Raw genomic sequence first — 20757 nt, forward strand, 5'->3', positions numbered from 1 at the left:
AGAAAGTAATATAAAATGATTAGTGATGAACAACAAAATTTTGGTCTTACAGTGAGAATAAAGGAAGTAAGATGGTAATAAATTGATGGACTTTGTTGTCAGGCTTGTTGTGCACACCTCTTAAAGTTGAATATCTAAAATAATCCATAGGCTGAATTATGTAAATCATTCACTACCAGTGTTTGATGAAAATAACATATACTTAACAGAAATAATTTCTGTTTCATAATAATTTGAAGGTACGTCTCATTTTTCTAATATTAAAAGATTAGAACCACTTTTTAAGGTCACTTAAAACCATACACATATAATGACCTGCTTGCCAGTATTCAAAATAATTCAGCCTTTATTAAATATACCCTATGAAAACATCACTCAAAGGAAAGCGTGGCCATCTTCCAGTGCGCTTCTTTCTGAGTTTTTAACCTGCTCCACTGAACTGCATCAATTCTTGGGTCAGTACTGAGCTACCTTACAGTTCAGACACCCTTGAGTATTTCAGCATTTTATACAATACCATGCACTTTTCAGACACCAACATAGGTGGTAGCAAGAACACACACCTTGGAAGAAAGTATAACTCATGTCTCAATGAGTCAAGTGCCCAGCCTCAGTTTTCTCAGTTATAAAATGGGGCTACCATGTTATTTAAATAGACTTGGTTTCAGGTGTTCTACGATGGGCTGACTTGGCTCTCTGTACCTGCTGATAAACATTGCTTATTCTTGGGAGACAATGACTGAGAAGACACACAATGTTCTATGAAGAATCAATTAAAATAGAAAATCAATGCACATTTTTGTAGTCAAAACTATAGTTATCTCTTGTTTATGAAGGACTGTGCTTTCAAGAACACAACATACATCCCGAGGATGAAGAGAAAACTCATAGTGAAAGAGTGTGCACAGCTGTAAATGATACAATCTTAACATTTTCAGCCAATTTCCAGGAAATTTTTGCATTGCATTTTAAAATTAAAGAGATGCCTGGTGCACCAAATTTGTGAATGTGTGGGGTCTGAAGACCTGGCCTGTGATCAGGGCCAATCAGGTTCTCTGCCTCCCCGCCTCCTCCTTCCCCCACTGCCTGCATGCTGCCACCATGTGGTTTCCCCCTCCTCCTTCCCTTGCCATCTGTGTCTGCTGCAAGCCAACCCCTGTTCCCATTCCCAGCCCAGAGCTTGGCTCTGTTTGGGTGACTTGGACCTGCCAGGCGGGGGTAGGGACCAGGAAGGTGGCCAGTAGGCCCCATGGGCGATTGGGACTTGGGGGCTGGGGGAAGCTCCTGTGTTGAGTGTCTACCCCTTGGTGGTCAGTTCGCGTCATACTGACCAATTGTTCCGGTCATTCCATTGTACGGTCACTTAGGTTTTTATACAGATAGATGTATTTGAACTGATTTCAAAGTGGAAAGGAGAGACATAGAAACAATAATGAGGGAGAATCATTGATCCGCTACTTCCTGAATGCCCCACACTGAGGATGGAGCCTGCAAACTGGGCATATACCCTGACCGGGAATTCAACCATGACCTTCTGGTTCAGTGGTCGGCAAACTCATTAGTCAACAGAGCCAAATATCAACAGTACAACGATTGAAATTTTTTTGAGCCAAATTTTTTAAACTTAAACTTCTTCCAACACCACTTCTTCAAAATAGACTTGACCAGGCCATGGTATTTGTGGAAGAGCCACACTCAAGGGGCCAAAGAGCCGCATGTGGCCAGTGAGCCGCAGTTTGCCGACCATGGTACTGGTTCATAGGTTAATGCTCAGGCACTGAACACACCAGCGGGCTGCGTAGCGTTTTTATACGTACTTTTCAACCGCTATGGTGTGCACAATACGTGATGGACAGATAGACCCCCTGCCCTCCACAGGCAGTTTTCTTCCCTTCCCCTTCACCTTGAGCCTCAGGTGCTCCTGCATCTGCTTTCTCTTCATCAGCTGTAACATCCTGATTCTCAGTGGGTGGCTCCTCCTGTTGAGGTTTTTCATCACTGGGCTGCTGGTCCTAGGGGTGTGTGTGTGCGTAAATGAAAGGTTTTGTTGTTAATGCATGACAATCATAAAAATATGCATACTATACACACATATATAATCACGATTAAGAATAAAGGCATTGTAGACATGATATCTTTATTCTTAGTGATGTTTCTCTTCCCTCTGCCCGGTTCCTCGAGAGGAGCTGCCCACACGGATATCCAAAGCTGAAGCTCTTTTATACTCTCCTGGATGGATGTGGGCAGTCTGTGTTAGTAAGCACGAGAAAGGAGCCATAGCGGGTATTTTCACTGGCAATTCCAGAGTGCAAACCTCCTGGATCAAGGTTTCCTTCCTAAGGAACCCTCCTGGGCCAATGTTACTCCCTTATCAGCTCGGAAACTTTTAACATTGTACCTAGAGGCATTCAATAAAACTTACAGGAAAATACGTTTCTGGTAATAGACAGTTCAAATATCAAAGCACTCACAACCACGGGTCCAACTGGCTGGTCAGACTCTTCCTCTTCTACTAGTATTGTATTCCATCCGTCTCTTGATGTTACATGCCGACTCATATTTCAAACTGGAAGCAGAACATTTTCATTTGGATAACATACTTAAGGGGGTAACTATATCACTTCCATGGCAAAATGATTATTTTCTTTTTTAACTTTGAAAGTACTTTAAAAATAAGTGCACAGGCTTTCCGGTTATACCGAATAGATGGGCTTGCCAAGCCACTTAGGTCATGGCCATGCTGACTGTTACCACCTCTAGCAGGTGAGAAAAGACGACGTGTGCTTTCACAACTGGCTTCCCCTTTACGAAGACATTCAGGAAAACACTGCTTGAAACCACACTTGAGTGACTCCCGCTTCTGCCCCGCCCCCAGTGATTAGGCCCATTGCCCCCTTAAGTAAGTCCAGCTGGCTCACACAGGAGGCTCCGGGCCCTCCATGCTGCCTGAGCTGTTTGGGCATTTCAGGAGGCACAGGTGACTAGATGCGATACCGAGGGCTGTGCCCGTTTCCCCCTCGGGACTCTGCTTGGTGCGCTACAGACCTCGGGACGCAGTTCCAGGGCCTCAGCGGTGCAGTCCCTCAGCATTCCCGTTTCTAGGCCCTTCCTTTACTGCCTGCCCTCCATCCCGCCCCCATCCCCCACCCCCGGCCCCTTACCCAGGGCCCCAAGGAGGACTGCGGATTCTGAGTTCTGTGGGCCGGTCAAGGTGCCTCTAGGACCCAGACACCTGCAATAATGTCCCCCAAACCCTTTATCTGACCCCTGCCCTCGTCCACCCCGCACCCTCCTCGTCTAGGTCACGCCAGGACTTCAAGGGCCATGGCGGTCATGATGCCTGAGAGGAGACAGGCGCTGACCTCGAGGACCTTCCTCCTAGGAGGCTACAGAACCCGCAGCTCCGCCCCCACTGAAGCCCATGGGGCTTTTCCTCACACTCTCCCATTGTTTAAGTCCTGGAGGGCTGCTCTGTGGACCTACCAGTTGAATGTCAACCAGCGAGAAGGATCAAAATGGAAGGAACACGGCTGCCTGTGGCGCAGTTCTCCTCAGCGAACTCGGACAGCAAAGCGCATGCGCAGCAACCAACTTGGGAGAAAGGCACATGCGCGGAACTTCCTTTGTCTGGAAAGGAACAGTCTGCACTGTGCAGCTATGGGCATGCGCAACAGTGGCCCTGCTCTGAAATGCGCATGCGCAGTTTTGGGCATGCGCAAGTATGAGCATGTGGGCTGATTTGGGTTTTCCTGCTAAGGCCACAGAGCATTGAAATCTCTAGGTGAGCCCTGGTCAAGAAAACGGCTCCAAGTGTGGCTTTTCCCTACCCCGAATCATTCTTATGCTTTCAGAAACATTGTGGACAGACACGCTAAGTTCAGCCTTCATGGAGAATGTGTTTCAAAAACATGGCCGTGACAGAAACGTATTTTAATACCATGTTTACAAGTATACTTTGACGATTCACTGCCTTCTGATTCTGGGATTTGTGTCATGCATACAAGGAATTTGCTCACTTCCATAAATTAAATACATTCAACCGTTTTCTTAACTTCTTTGCTTGTGTTACCGTGCATACATCTCTAGACGGTAAACGTCTCTCTGAATATACCTGTGGTTACTCGGCCAGTGTGTGGTTTAGCAATACCCCTAGATAACGGTGCTAGGATTTAGGCTCAGTCCTCGGTCACTTGCTGTGCAGCAGTACTGCATCCTGTACTCTACTTCCCAATCATCAGACCAACAACTTGCCAGGCAAAGATCACTTATAGCCTATCACTAGTCATCACGTACAACATCCGTTTTCCTGTATACAACACTTTTAGAAGTCTTTACATTGAGAAACAAGAATTTCTTATTTAGAACTTGCATCCCCAAATCAGCTTTGAATGGGATTCAAGGACAAGTATTGTGTACACTCTGTTCCACCTTAATTGTGTGGATTAAATTAGGTGATACATGTATGGAACCCAGCTCAGAGAGGTGGTAATGAGTAGTATATACTCTGTAAATGTGACTGATTATTCCTATTATGAAAGATCTCAATAAATGGAGCTGTTGTTATAAGTACATAGCTGAGCATGTGGTCAGGTCATTCATGACCACGTAGGACATTGAAATTATCCATGCAAGTTAATACAGCCATGACTTTTCCTTACTGGGTGTACAAAAATAAACAAGGCATGCAGCCCACCAGCTGTGAGTTTGACATGCTTGGCAAGTTAGCTGTCAGCATACAACCAGGAGTAGGTAGCTTTCAAGTGATGGCATCATTAGAGGTATCTAACAGGGAAGATGAGCATCTCACAAAACCTGAAGTGATGGGCACCTTGAAGCATCCCCTTCTGTTCCTCCCCTGTAAGTAGGCTCTGATACTAAAAAATGAGATGCCACCCAGATAGAACTGATCATGGGAAAGCCTATTGCTCCACTGTTCCCAGCCTTGAGGAGACTTGCATTCCAGAGAACACAAGAAGGTTTTTCACGTACCATTTCATTTTAAGAAGCTAGTGTACCTTTGTACCGAAGTCCAAGAAAGAGAGTACATGAAATAAAATGGCCTAATGTTGTTCATGAGGTCCTTCGTAAACATCCTAAACAAAGTATTAAGACGTAGTTTATTCAGAAGAATAATATACCATGACCAGCCCCTCCCTCCAAGAAATACAAGATTTTTTAAACTTAGAAAGTTTTCTATATAACTCACCATATTAACAGATTAATGGAAGGAAAAATCCTATGACCAGGTCAACAAATACACAAGTGTCTGATGGAGGTCAACATATATTCAAGTTTAAAATTCTTACCAGATTAGGATTGGAATGGACCTTCCTATACTTCACAGTGAACATTGTGAAATGTTAAAATTTTCCCATTCCTATCAAGAATAAGACAGTTTTGACAAACTAATCCCAATTGTATTAGCATTGTTCTGGGTGGGTCAGTTGTAAAAAGAGAAAAGGAAACAAAGGCATATTTAAAAAAATTCTCACCCGAGGATATTCCTTATTGTTTTTTAGGCAGCGTGGAAGGGTGGGAAATGAGAGGGGGCGGGAGAGAGAGAGAGAGAGAGAGAGAGAGAGAGAGAGAGAGAGAGAGAGAGAGAGAGAGAGAGAAAGGGGGAGAGAGAGAGAGAGAGAGAGAGAGAGAAAGAAAGGGGGAGAGAGAGAGAGACATCGATTGAGATAGACACATTGATTGATTGCCTGCCCCATGGGACCCGATTGGGGCAGGGGATATATCCTACAATCTGGTAAGTACCCTGGATGGGTAATCGATTCCACGACCCATAAATCCACATACCAACTCTGTCCACTGGGGTAAACCAGCCAAGGTAGTACACATTTTTAAAAAATGCTCACGTGAGGATATTTTTCAGTTCATTTTTATAAAGAGTGGAAGAGAGAGGGAAAGCCTGAGAGATCTATCAATGTGAGAAAAACACATCTGCACGAGCCCTGACCAGGGCCCAACTGGGGAGGAGCCTGCAACCAAGGTAGGTGCTCTTGACTGAAATCAAACCCGGGACCCTTTGGTCCACACGCTGGTGCTCTAAGTACTGGCGAGGGCCTAGGTCGCATAGTTTTTAAAAGAGCAAAGAGAAAAATCTGACAGCATTAAAAATGATTGCGCATTATGAAACTTAGAAGCGATCTAGAAATAACCTTTTAGAAATAATAAGCAGACATAGCAAGGATGCTGGAAAGAATACCAATGTACAAATATGTCTGCATATGAAAGCTCAATTGGCGTATAAAATGTCCGAAAATGATATAATTTTCAATAGCATGAAGGTTTTGGGAATACGCTTCACAAAAGATCTGCAAGACTTCTTAGATAATGCTGCAAAACTTTATTGAAAGTATTTAAACACTGTAGTATCCAACATAAGAGTAATCTGTGTGTCTTCAGATCATCTTCCTTTAAACGGGTTGTTTTCCTTCTCCTGCAAGAGAAATATAACTGGTGGGAACATTCCGTAGTCTCATTAGATTTAGATGACATTAAAGGTACACAATGGACAAAGTTTAGGTTTCATAGGACACACTTCCAAGCATACATTTTACCAATATAGACTAAACACACCACTCTTTCTATTGGTACTCAGAACAAAAAGACTGTTCCAGTTCAGAGCACAGGAAATGAAATGAACCTATTAAAAGGTGGTTTTAAATATTAAGCAAAAAATGTGTAACATTTTTAAAAAATATGAACACCATCAAACAGAAAACCGCTAAGAAACAAAAGGAATTTACAAGAAATGCTTCCATTTGAAATACTATTCTGAATATAAGATAGCGAAAACAGAATTGTCATATTTGTTCCTGCCTATGTATGTGAAGTAAACAGAAAGGTCCGTACTGCCTTTGTTTCTTCCTGATGGTTCAGAAAAGCAAAAACGTTTCTTGGGCTCCTTTATCCGTTTTATGCAATTGTTTAAATAGGTAACCACGTATCCCCAATTCCATCTGTAGTCCTAGTGTAATTTTAAGTAATGCCATACTCACACTGTATGAGTTTCAATGTGTATAATCACTTTTACAATCACAGGAATTTTAAGTCAGTAACATCATTTTTTATACAAAAATGTGAAGCTCATTTATAGAATGATTTACAGTAAGGAAGAAATAAGAACAACAAAGAAAACACACACACACACACACACACACACGAAGAAGAAGTAATGGAGAGATGGAGAGTTATGGAGAGGGGAAGGAAGAATGGGAGAATGAGAAAGATACCTACACAAATAAAAAAACCTTCAGTTTCTAAAAATCATTGCTTTCTAAAAACTTTACAGGCCCTGGTCGGAGTGCGTGCAGGAGGCAACTAATTGAGGTGTTTCTCTCACATGGATGTTTCACTCTGTCTTTCTCTCTCTCTTCCACTCTCTCTGAAAATTATCAATTTGAGCAGTAAATATGCCACATTGGATATGATTACAAAAGATTATATCATAGGGCACCCATTTTTACAAGGGACATTAACTCATGAAATCTGACAGTGGTGACAGTGAGCATGCTTAGAATAGGCGTCTTACTCACACCTGCCCTGAGCATCGATGATCGCCTGCACCCTCTCTACCTGATGAGAGAAACTAAAACTAGACTATTTCTTTAAACTCTATAATTCAATCACCTGATGCTTCATTGTGAAAGGGAATAAAAATGCAATTGTTTCTAAGAGCCAGAAGAATTCAAAATTTGACAGAATCTAAGAACAGGTATCCACATCTCCATATAGAAAAAGCAACATCAGTGGAGTATTTACTCATTATTTTAGTAGGTATGAGATTTCAGTTCAGATGTTAAAATTTGACTAAAGAAGATAATTCATGACAAGTCCTAAACCAGAATATCAATGTATTCTTTCAAACACAACAACAGTATTAAAGAATCAGCACTGAGGAGAAACCAAGATGGTGGCATAGGTAAACACCTAAACTGCTGCCTCGCACAACAATTTCAAAACTACAACTAAAAGACAGAACGGACACCATCCAGAACCACAGGAAAGCAGGCTGAGTGAAAATTCTACAACTAGAAGGAAGGAGAAAAGCTCACAGAGAATTGGAGGTACGGCAAAGGGCTTTGTGCGCGCAGAGAGGAAGGGTGGCTGAGAGCCTGGCTGACTTCCTCTGGCGGAAGGGGGAAGGAAGCCTCCGACCGCACTGAACCCCAGTTCTGACTGCACTGAACCCCAGTTCTGGGCGAACCCCTGGGGACCCACGCTCTTGTGGGGGGAGTCTGGACTCTCTGGCGGAGACTCGGGAGCCGGGGAAGGCGGAGGACTGAAAGTGCACAGGCGCGCGCGCGCAGGTGCGCACAAAGGCTGCGGGGGTTGCCACAGGCTTTCCCTAGTGGAGGGGAGTCAGAGGATTCTGACTGCACTGAGCCCCAGTTCTGACTGCAGTGAACCCCGGTTCCAGGCGAGCCCCTGGGGACCCACGCTCTTGTGGGGGGAGTCTGGACTCTCAGGCGGAGACTCGAGCTGGGGAAGGCGGAGGACTGAAAGCGCACGTGCGCGCAGGGGCGGGGCTGACAGGAAGCCAAGACTGAGGCTCCACCCCATCAAAGCTGAGCACAGAGGCTATTGCAATTTAGCAAGTCTAATCCTATAGGGCTGTCTCCAGCACCAGGCTTCTCCCAGCATAGACACAGCTGATCCTTACAGCCAACTGACCCGGAGGTCAATTCTTCCCAGTGATACCAACAACAATAAAGACTTAATTACAACAAGGCTGTACACACAGTCCACAAAGGGCTGCACCAAGAGGGTCCACCTCAGGTTAACTGGGTAAGCAGACCCAATGGGCCATATTGGAAACCTAGCACAAATATCTACCTTACCAACTCAGGGAATCAGTGAAAATGCGGGGTCAAAGAATCAGATCACAAACGAAAGAAATGGAGGAAAACAAACGACTGGATATAGAATTCAAAACCACCGTTATAAGACTTTTTAAGAATATCCTAGAAAAGGCCGATAAATATAACGAGACCCTCGAAGATATGAAAAAGGACCAACTAGAAATTAAACATACACTGACTGAAATAAAAAATATTATACAGAGACCCAGAAACAGAATACAGGAACACAAGAATCAAGTCAAAGAATTGAAATACAAAGAAGCAAAAAACACTCAACCGAAAAAGCAAAAAGCAAAAAAAAAAAAAAAAAAATCCAAAAAGTTGAAGATAATGTAAGAAGACTCTGGGACAACTTCAAGCGTACCAACATCAGAATTATGGGGGTGCCAGAAGAAGAGAGAGAGCAAGATACTGAAAACCTATTTGAAGAAATAATGACCGAAAACTTCCCCCACCTGGTGAAAGAAATAGACTTACAAGTCCAGGAAGCCCACAGAACCCCAAACAAAAGGAATCCAAAGAGGACCACACCAAGACACATCATAATTAAAATGCCAAGGGCAAAAGACAAAGAGAGAATATTAAAAGCAGCAAGAGAAAAACAGTTAATTACCTACAAGGGAGCACCCATACGACTGTCAGCTGACTTCTCAACAGAAACTACGCAGGCCAGACGGGAGTGGCAAGAAATTTTCAATGTGATGAATAGCAAGAACTTACAACCAAGATTACTCTACCCAGCAAAGCTATCATTCAGAATTGAAGGGCAGATAAAGAGCTTCACAGATAAGAAAAAGCTGAAGGAGTTCATCACCACCAAACCAGTATTATATGAAATGCTGAAAGGTATTCTTAAAGAAGAGGAAGAAGAAAAAAGTAAAGAGAAAAATTATGAACAACAAATACATATCTATCAACAAGCGAACCTAAAAATCAAGTGAATTAAAAACCTGAGGAGCAGAATAATCTGGTGAATATAATAGAATCAGGGGCATAGAAAGGGAGTGGACTGATAATTCTCAGGGGGAAAGGGGTAAGGGGGGTTCATGAAGAGAATGGACAAAAATCATACACCTATGGATGAGGACAGTGGGGGGGAGGTAAGGGCAGAAGGTGGGGTGGGAAAGGGGTGGAGGGGAGCTATGGGGGGAAAAAGGAGAAATAATTGTAATAATCTGAATAAAGATTTATTAAAAAAATAAATAAAGAATCAGCACTGAAAATTAATTTAATATATTTGATTGAATTCATTATTTGCGTAAGAGTAAATATTGGTTCTGCAATTAAGGACTCTCTATACTACCTAGAGCAATTTACAGATTAAATGCAATGCCTATTAAAATACTGACAGCATATTTCACAGATTGAGAAGAAATACTCCAAAAATTTATAGGAAAGAACCGCCCCCCCCCCAAAAAAAAAAAAACCTCCGAATACCCACTGCAATCCTGAGAAAGAAGAAACTTGGAGGAATCACAATACCAGATATCAAGATAGATTATAAAGCCACCATAATCAAAGCAGCCTGGTACTGGCACAAGAATAGATGAAAGGGACAGAATAGAATCTCCAAAAATTGACCCAAGTCATTACACCGAATTAATGTTTGACAAAGAAGGCAAGAACCTGCAATGGAGTCAACACAGTTTCTTCAATAAATGGTGTTGGGAAAATTGGGCAGATATATGAAAAAAAATGAAAGTAGACCACCAACTTATACCATACACAAGAATAAACTCAAAATGGTTAAAAGACTTAAATCTAAGTTGTGAAACCATAAAAATCCTATGGGAAACCATAGGCATCAAAATCTCAAACATCTCTTACAGCAATATATTTACAATATTTTTACATCTCATCGCACAAAGGAAACTAAGGTGGAAATAAACAAATGGGACTATATAAAAATAAAAAGCTTCTGCACAGCAAAAGAAACCATCAACAAAACGAAAAGGGAGCCCAATGCATGGGAGAACATATTTGGCAATGATACATCTGATAAAGGATTAATATCCAAAATGTATGAAAACCTCATACAACTTAACAAAGGAAAGATAAACCATCTAATAAAAAAGTGGGCAAAGGACCGAAATAGACACTTCTCCAAAGTGACGGACAGATGGCCAAGAGACATTTGATAAAATGCTCAAAGTCACTGATCATCAGAGAGATGCAAATTAAAATGACAATGACATATCACCTCACACCTCACAGAATGGCTACCATCAACAAATCAACAGATGACAAGTCCTGGCGAGGATGTGGAGAAACGGGAACCCTAGTACACTGCTGGTGGGCTGCCAGAATTGTGCAGCCATTATGGAAAACAATACGGAGTTTCCTCAAAAAAATGAAATATTGTATTGCCATGTGACCCAAGGATCTCTCTTTTAGGGATATATCCTAAGAAACCAGAAACACCAATCAGAAAGAATGTACGCACCCCTATGTTCATAGCAGGACAATTCGCCATAGCTAAGATCTGGAAACAGCCCAAGTGCCCATCAGAAGATGAGGGGATAAAAAAGCTGTATTATGCTAAGCGAAATAAGAAAGTCACAGAAAGACAAGTATCACACGCTCTCACTTATATGTAGAATGTAATGAACAAAATAAACTGATGAACAAAATGGACCAAGAGACATAGAAGCATAGAACAGACTGAGGAATCTCAGAGGGAAGGTGGGGGAGGGTGGGTGGGCAGGAAGTGGTCAACCAAAGAACTTGTATGTATATACGCATAATTCATGGACTCAGACAATAGGGTGGTGAAGGCCTGGGGTGGGGGTGGGCTAGACGGGGTCAATAGGGGAAGAAACGGGACAAATGTAATAGTTTTCAAGTATAAATATTTAATTTAATAAAAGAAAGAACTCTCGCATGATTTTACAAATTATATCAGAGATGGTACTACAATCTACTTCAGTGTCTCAACATATTTCATACAGCCAATATTTATTACAAATGTATTATGTATTTGTAACTGCAGAAATCATGAGAGAATTCAAAACTTATTAGCTGTTGTTTAAAGTAATTATACTCAAAAGAAAATGTTTTCAATATTGGGATTAAATTTGGCTTTGAACCAGTTTGTATCTGTATCTGATTATAAGTCAGGCAGTCATTCATTTGGGGTGTGAATTACTGTTCAAAGTATCATTACCTGTGAAGTCTATTCATGTAACAACATGTTATCTCTGGTTATTAAAGGTATGATATTGTGAAAACCTGAAAACACATAAATTGCATTCTTAATTAATAATATACCAGTTTGGGCATTTCAATGGGCTCTGGATTTGCACAAGCGTGCCTGATGAATTCAGGATCATCTCCACCCTCGGCCTCAGTCACTGGATTCACCAGTTCTTGGGTATCAGCTTCAAGGTCAGTCCCTTATAAAGAAAGTTATCAATTTTAGCAAACATGACATATAAATTAGGAAATGTTAATATTAATTTATTCTGCTTTTTATATGAAAAAAGCCTGTAATCTGGTGTGATAATATGTGTGATAGAAAGATGCACTTCACATCCTTGTTATTCTATACTATGAAACTTGTTGTAAATGACAATCTGAAGATCAACCGCAGGACATGTACATTTGTACTAATATGTGTAGAGAGCATCAGCCATCAATGAAATCTGAAGTGTAAATTATGGATAGGATTTTTATTACAATGAAGATATCCTATCTAATAAAGAGGGAATATGCTAATTGACCATAACACCCTCACAAGATGGCAGTACCCACAGCCAATGAAGAGGGGATATGCTAATTGACTGCCACAACCTCACAAGATGACAGTGCCCAAAGCCATAAGATGGCGGTGACCAATCCCCTTACCTCCACCTCTTCCAGCCTCATTCCCCCAGTTCCCTCAGCCCTGCCTCACCCAGTCCCCACAGCATGCAGCCTCATCCAGCCGGAGTCCCCCAGTACTCTCAGCCCCTCAGGGGAAGGCAGCAGGGGCAATCAGGATGGCAGGGGAGAGTAGTTGGGGACGATCATGCCAACAGGGGAGCAGTTAGGCGTCAATCAGGCCAGCAGGGGAGCGGTTAGGGGGTATCAGGCCGGTAGGCAGGTGAGTGGTTAGGAGCCAGCAAACCCGGACTGTGAGTGGGATCACCTGCAGTTGGACATTCCCCGAGGGGTCCCAGATTGGAGAGGGTGCAGGCTAGGCATGAGGGACAACCCCCATGCACGAATATCATGCACAGGGCCTCTAGTAATTATATAATCTCAAGTAAACAACTTAACATCACATGTAAAAAAACTAAAATCCCATTTACCATTGAAACAAAAAAATTAAGATACCTAGGAATAAACTTAACTAAGGAGGTAAAAGACCTGTACTTGGAAAACCATAGGACGTTAAAAAAAGAGACAGCAGAAGACATACACAAATTGAAGAATATACCGTGTTCATGGATTGGTAGACTCAATGTCCATTCTACCCAAATCAATCTATAGATTCAATGCAATCCCCATTAAGATATCAATAGAATATTTCACAGACCTAGAACAAACTCTCCAAAAATTCATCTGGAACCAAAAAATACTCTGAATAGCCGCAGCAATCCTGAGAAAGCAGAACAAAGTGGGAGGGATCACAATACTAGATATCAATTTGTATTACAAAGCCACTGTTCTCAAAATTGCCTGGTACTGGCACAAGAACAGACATATAGACCAATGAAACTGAACAGAAAACCCAGAAATCGACCGAAGGCATTATGGTCAATTAATTTTTGACAAAGAGCATACAATGGAGTCAAGACAGTCTCTTCAATAAATGATGTTTGGAAAATTGGAGAGATACAAGCAAAAAAATGAAAGTAGACCACCAACTTACACCATGCACAAATATAAAGTCAAAATGGATAAAGCATTAAACTCAAGATGGGAAACTATAAAAATCTTAGAAGAATCCATAGGCAGCAAAATATCACACATATGTCCTAGCAATATCTTTAATGATGCAGCTCCTCGTACAATGGAAACTAAGGAGAAAATAAACAAATGGGACTAAATCAAAACAAAAAGCTTCTGCACAGCAAAAAACAACAACAACAACAACAACAACAACAAAACAAAACAAAAAAAAAACCATCAAGTAAACAACAAGAAAACCCACCGCATGGGAGAATTTATTTGACAATGTTATCTCTGATGAGGGTTTAATTTCAAAAATTTACAGAAAATTCATAAAAAAGGAAATAAACAATCCAATCAAATAATGGGCAAACGACCTAAATAGACACTTTTCCAAAGAGGACATACAGAAAGCCAAGAGACATATGAAAACATGCTCAAAGTTAATAATCAAATCAAAATGACAATGAGGTACCATCTCACACCTTTCAGAATGGCTATCATCAACAAATCAACAAATGACAAGTGCTGACGAGGATGCAGAAAAAAAGGAACCCTCTTGCACTGCTGGCGGGAATGCAGACTGGTGCAGCCACTCTGGAGAACAGTTTGGAGTTTCCTGAAAAAGTTAAAAATGGAACTCCCATTTGACCCAGTAATCCCACTTCTAGGACTATATCCGAAGAAATCAGAAACACCAATCAGAAAGAATATATGCAACCCTATGTCCATAGCAGCACAATTGACAATAGCTAAGATTTGGAAACAGCCTAAGTGCCCATCAACAGATGAGTGGATTAGAAAACTGTGGTACATCTATACAATGGAATAGTATGCTGTTGTGAAAAAAGAAGGAACTCTTACCATTTGCAACAGCATGGGTGACCTGGAGAACACTATGCTTAGCGAAATAAGCCAGTCAGAGGAAGATAAATATCACATGATCTCACTCATTTGTAGACTATAATGAACAATAAAAACTAATGAATAAAAATAGGGCCAGAGGAAAAAAATTTTTAGAATATAATGGAAGTAATCCTATTATTTGGAGATTTTTTAATATTTCTTACCACTTTTGTGATATCATAGTATATAAGTCAGTTTTTTTTTAAATTTTATTGATTTTTGAAAGAGAAGAAGGGAGAGGGAGAGAGAGTTAGAAACATCGATGAGAGAGAAACATCAATCAGCTGCCTCCTGCACACCTCCCACCGGGGATGTGCCCGCAACCGAGGCACACGCCCTTGCCCAGAATCGATCCTGGGACCTTTCAGTCCGCAGGCCGACGCTCTATCTATCTACAGAGCCAAACCGGTTACGGTTGTAAGTCAGTTTTGGTAATATTATTATATCTAGAATCATTTTTCTTGAAATATTGTTTGTTGCATGTAACATTATACTTAAAACTAGTAGCCCATTGCACGCTATAGTGCACAGTAGGCCGCCCGCAGTTTCCACTGGAGCTGGCAGGAAAGACAGTGCGCTGCTTGGAGCCCCGCTGCTTTCACGGGAGCCAGGCAGAACCTGCACTGTTTCTGTGGGAGGCAGGCCCGCCATCTCCTCTCCCAGCCTGCACTCAGCAGCGAAAGCTCAGGGCTGCCTCCCTCTCCCACAGAGGCCATGGCCGCTCTGTGCCCACTGCCCAGAGGCCCTCCGTGGGGCCAGGGCAGAATGCTTGCCTTGTTGGGGTGGGGATGAGGCAAGGGTTCCATCAGGCCGCTCAGGCTGCCTGCTCTCAGTGGCTGCCCCCTCAGGACTGAGGGACTCAGCAGGGCTCAGGGGACTGGGTGCTGCCATCTTGTGGCTGTGGGCGCCACCATCTTTGTGACAGGTTGATGGTTAATTTGCATATCACCCTTTTATTAGGATAGTTTTTCTTGAAATACTATTATTTGTTGCATATAACATTAGTATATTTAAAATAGTTTTTCTTGAAATATTTATTTTTATTGCATGTAAATGGTTAATTATTTTGTATCTACAATCTGGTCATATATTTATTTTGTATATTATAAAAATAAAAATTAAAATAACCAGTTAGATTTAGGTGCTATATGTAAATTTCCATAAATGAGTGTCATTCAGCAGAAAGTAATATAAAATGATTAGTGATGAACAACAAAATTTTGGTCTTACAGTGAGAATAAAGGAAGTAAGATGGTAATAAATTGATGGACTTTGTTGTCAGGCTTGTTGTGCACACCTCTTAAAGTTGAATATCTAAAATAATCCATAGGCTGAATTATGTAAATCATTCACTACCAGTGTTTGATGAAAATAACATATACTTAACAGAAATAATTTCTGTTTCATAATAATTTGAAGGTACGTCTCATTTTTCTAATATTAAAAGATTAGAACCACTTTTTAAGGTCACTTAAAACCATACACATATAATGACCTGCTTGCCAGTATTCAAAATAATTCAGCCTTTATTAAATATACCCTATGAAAACATCACTCAAAGGAAAGCGTGGCCATCTTCCAGTGCGCTTCTTTCTGAGTTTTTAACCTGCTCCACTGAACTGCATCAATTCTTGGGTCAGTACTGAGCTACCTTACAGTTCAGACACCCTTGAGTATTTCAGCATTTTATACAATACCATGCACTTTTCAGACACCAACATAGGTGGTAGCAAGAACACACACCTTGGAAGAAAGTATAACTCATGTCTCAATGAGTCAAGTGCCCAGCCTCAGTTTTCTCAGTTATAAAATGGGGCTACCATGTTATTTAAATAGACTTGGTTTCAGGTGTTCTATGATAGGCTGACTTGGCTCTCTGTACCTGCTGATAAACATTGCTTATTCTTGGGAGATAATGACTGAGAAGACACACAATGTTCTATGAAGAATCAATTAAAATAGAAAATCAATGCACATTTTTGTAGTCAAAACTATAGTTATCTCTTGTTTATGAAGGACTGTGCTTTCAAGAACACAACATACATCCCGAGGATGAAGAGAAAACTCATAGTGAAAGAGTGTGCACAGCTGTAAATGATACAATCTTAACATTTTCAGCCAATTTCCAGGAAATTTTTGCATTGCATTTTAAAATTAAAGAGATGCCTGGTGCACCAAATTTGTGAATGTGTGGGGTCTGAAGACCTGGCCTGTGATCAGGGCCAATCAGGTTCTCTGCCTCCCCGCCTCCTCCTTCCCCCACTGCCTGCATGCTGCCACCATGTGGTTTCCCCCTCCTCCTTCCCTTGCCATCTGTGTCTGCTGCAAGCCAACCCCTGTTCCCATTCCCAGCCCAGAGCTTGGCTCTGTTTGGGTGACTTGGACCTGCCAGGCGGGGGTAGGGACCAGGAAGGTGGCCAGTAGGCCCCATGGGCGATTGGGACTTGGGGGCTGGGGGAAGCTCCTGTGTTGAGTGTCTACCCCTTGGTGGTCAGTTCGCGTCATACTGACCAATTGTTCCGGTCATTCCATTGTACGGTCACTTAGGTTTTTATACAGATAGATGTATTTGAACTGATTTCAAAGTGGAAAGGAGAGACATAGAAACAATAATGAGGGAGAATCATTGATCCGCTACTTCCTGAATGCCCCACACTGAGGATGGAGCCTGCAAACTGGGCATATACCCTGACCGGGAATTCAACCATGACCTTCTGGTTCAGTGGTCGGCAAACTCATTAGTCAACAGAGCCAAATATCAACAGTACAACGATTGAAATTTTTTTGAGCCAAATTTTTTAAACTTAAACTTCTTCCAACACCACTTCTTCAAAATAGACTTGACCAGGCCATGGTATTTGTGGAAGAGCCACACTCAAGGGGCCAAAGAGCCGCATGTGGCCAGTGAGCCGCAGTTTGCCGACCATGGTACTGGTTCATAGGTTAATGCTCAGGCACTGAACACACCAGCGGGCTGCGTAGCGTTTTTATACGTACTTTTCAACCGCTATGGTGTGCACAATACGTGATGGACAGATAGACCCCCTGCCCTCCACAGGCAGTTTTCTTCCCTTCCCCTTCACCTTGAGCCTCAGGTGCTCCTGCATCTGCTTTCTCTTCATCAGCTGTAACATCCTGATTCTCAGTGGGTGGCTCCTCCTGTTGAGGTTTTTCATCACTGGGCTGCTGGTCCTAGGGGTGTGTGTGTGCGTAAATGAAAGGTTTTGTTGTTAATGCATGACAATCATAAAAATATGCATACTATACACACATATATAATCACGATTAAGAATAAAGGCATTGTAGACATGATATCTTTATTCTTAGTGATGTTTCTCTTCCCTCTGCCCGGTTCCTCGAGAGGAGCTGCCCACACGGATATCCAAAGCTGAAGCTCTTTTATACTCTCCTGGATGGATGTGGGCAGTCTGTGTTAGTAAGCACGAGAAAGGAGCCATAGCGGGTATTTTCACTGGCAATTCCAGAGTGCAAACCTCCTGGATCAAGGTTTCCTTCCTAAGGAACCCTCCTGGGCCAATGTTACTCCCTTATCAGCTCGGAAACTTTTAACATTGTACCTAGAGGCATTCAATAAAACTTACAGGAAAATACGTTTCTGGTAATAGACAGTTCAAATATCAAAGCACTCACAACCACGGGTCCAACTGGCTGGTCAGACTCTTCCTCTTCTACTAGTATTGTATTCCATCCGTCTCTTGATGTTACATGCCGACTCATATTTCAAACTGGAAGCAGAACATTTTCATTTGGATAACATACTTAAGGGGGTAACTATATCACTTCCATGGCAAAATGATTATTTTCGTTTTTAACTTTGAAAGTACTTTAAAAATAAGTGCACAGGCTTTCCGGTTATACCGAATAGATGGGCTTGCCAAGCCACTTAGGTCATGGCCATGCTGACTGTTACCACCTCTAGCAGGTGAGAAAAGACGACGTGTGCTTTCACAACTGGCTTCCCCTTTACGAAGACATTCAGGAAAACACTGCTTGAAACCACACTTGAGTGACTCCCGCTTCTGCCCCGCCCCCAGTGATTAGGCCCATTGCCCCCTTAAGTAAGTCCAGCTGGCTCACACAGGAGGCTCCGGGCCCTCCATGCTGCCTGAGCTGTTTGGGCATTTCAGGAGGCACAGGTGACTAGATGCGATACCGAGGGCTGTGCCCGTTTCCCCCTCGGGACTCTGCTTGGTGCGCTACAGACCTCGGGACGCAGTTCCAGGGCCTCAGCGGTGCAGTCCCTCAGCATTCCCGTTTCTAGGCCCTTCCTTTACTGCCTGCCCTCCATCCCGCCCCCATCCCCCACCCCCGGCCCCTTACCCAGGGCCCCAAGGAGGACTGCGGATTCTGAGTTCTGTGGGCCGGTCAAGGTGCCTCTAGGACCCAGACACCTGCAATAATGTCCCCCAAACCCTTTATCTGACCCCTGCCCTCGTCCACCCCGCACCCTCCTCGTCTAGGTCACGCCAGGACTTCAAGGGCCATGGCGGTCATGATGCCTGAGAGGAGACAGGCGCTGACCTCGAGGACCTTCCTCCTAGGAGGCTACAGAACCCGCAGCTCCGCCCCCACTGAAGCCCATGGGGCTTTTCCTCACACTCTCCCATTGTTTAAGTCCTGGAGGGCTGCTCTGTGGACCTACCAGTTGAATGTCAACCAGCGAGAAGGATCAAAATGGAAGGAACACGGCTGCCTGTGGCGCAGTTCTCCTCAGCGAACTCGGACAGCAAAGCGCATGCGCAGCAACCAACTTGGGAGAAAGGCACATGCGCGGAACTTCCTTTGTCTGGAAAGGAACAGTCTGCACTGTGCAGCTATGGGCATGCGCAACAGTGGCCCTGCTCTGAACTGCGCATGCGCAGTTTTGGGCATGCGCAAGTATGAGCATGTGGGCTGATTTGGGTTTTCCTGCTAAGGCCACAGAGCATTGAAATCTCTAGGTGAGCCCTGGTCAAGAAAACGGCTCCAAGTGTGGCTTTTCCCTACCCCGAATCATTCTTATGCTTTCAGAAACATTGTGGACAGACACGCTAAGTTCAGCCTTCATGGAGAATGTGTTTCAAAAACATGGCCGTGACAGAAACGTATTTTAATACCATGTTTACAAGTATACTTTGACGATTCACTGCCTTCTGATTCTGGGATTTGTGTCATGCATACAAGGAATTTGCTCACTTCCATAAATTAAATACATTCAACCGTTTTCTTAACTTCTTTGCTTGTGTTACCGTGCATACATCTCTAGACGGTAAACGTCTCTCTGAATATACCTGTGGTTACTCGGCCAGTGTGTGGTTTAGCAATACCCCTAGATAACGGTGCTAGGATTTAGGCTCAGTCCTCGGTCACTTGCTGTGCAGCAGTACTGCATCCTGTACTCTACTTCCCAATCATCAGACCAACAACTTGCCAGGCAAAGATCACTTATAGCCTATCACTAGTCATCACGTACAACATCCGTTTTCCTGTATACAACACTTTTAGAAGTCTTTACATTGAGAAACAAGAATTTCTTATTTAGAACTTGCATCCCCAAATCAGCTTTGAATGGGATTCAAGGACAAGTATTGTGTACACTCTGTTCCACCTTAATTGTGTGGATTAAATTAGGTGATACATGTATGGAACCCAGCTCAGAGAGGTGGTAATGAGTAGTATATACTCTGTAAATGTGACTGATTATTCCTATTATGAAAGATCTCAATAAATGGAGCTGTTGTTATAAGTACATAGCTGAGCATGTGGTCAGGTCATTCATGACCACGTAGGACATTGAAATTATCCATGCAAGTTAATACAGCCATGACTTTTCCTTACTGGGTGTACAAAAATAAACAAGGCATGCAGCCCACCAGCTGTGAGTTTGACATGCTTGGCAAGTTAGCTGTCAGCATACAACCAGGAGTAGGTAGCTTTCAAGTGATGGCATCATTAGAGGTATCTAACAGGGAAGATGAGCATCTCACAAAACCTGAAGTGATGGGCACCTTGAAGCATCCCCTTCTGTTCCTCCCCTGTAAGTAGGCTCTGATACTAAAAAATGAGATGCCACCCAGATAGAACTGATCATGGGAAAGCCTATTGCTCC

General features: G+C 42.7%; 1 protein-coding gene across 1 annotated transcript; it reads right to left on the reverse strand.

Annotated features, from left to right (window-relative positions):
• Window positions 1–6334: 6334 nt before the first annotated feature.
• Window positions 6335–19390, reverse strand: LOC308239376 (putative G antigen family E member 3). Its single transcript, XM_080652200.1, has 5 exons — window positions 19312–19390; window positions 18300–18394; window positions 17732–17840; window positions 12138–12262; window positions 6335–6445 (listed from the first exon to the last, which is right to left on the reverse strand). Exons 2-5 carry the CDS (start codon window positions 18384–18386, stop codon window positions 6413–6415), a joined length of 354 nt encoding a protein of 117 aa, XP_080508326.1. The 5' UTR covers window positions 18387–18394; window positions 19312–19390; the 3' UTR covers window positions 6335–6412.
• Between the last annotated feature and the right edge of the window lie 1367 nt (window positions 19391–20757).

This window comes from Plecotus auritus (genome assembly GCF_963455305.1).
Source record: "Plecotus auritus genome assembly, chromosome: X".
Lineage (NCBI taxonomy): Eukaryota > Metazoa > Chordata > Mammalia > Chiroptera > Vespertilionidae > Plecotus > Plecotus auritus.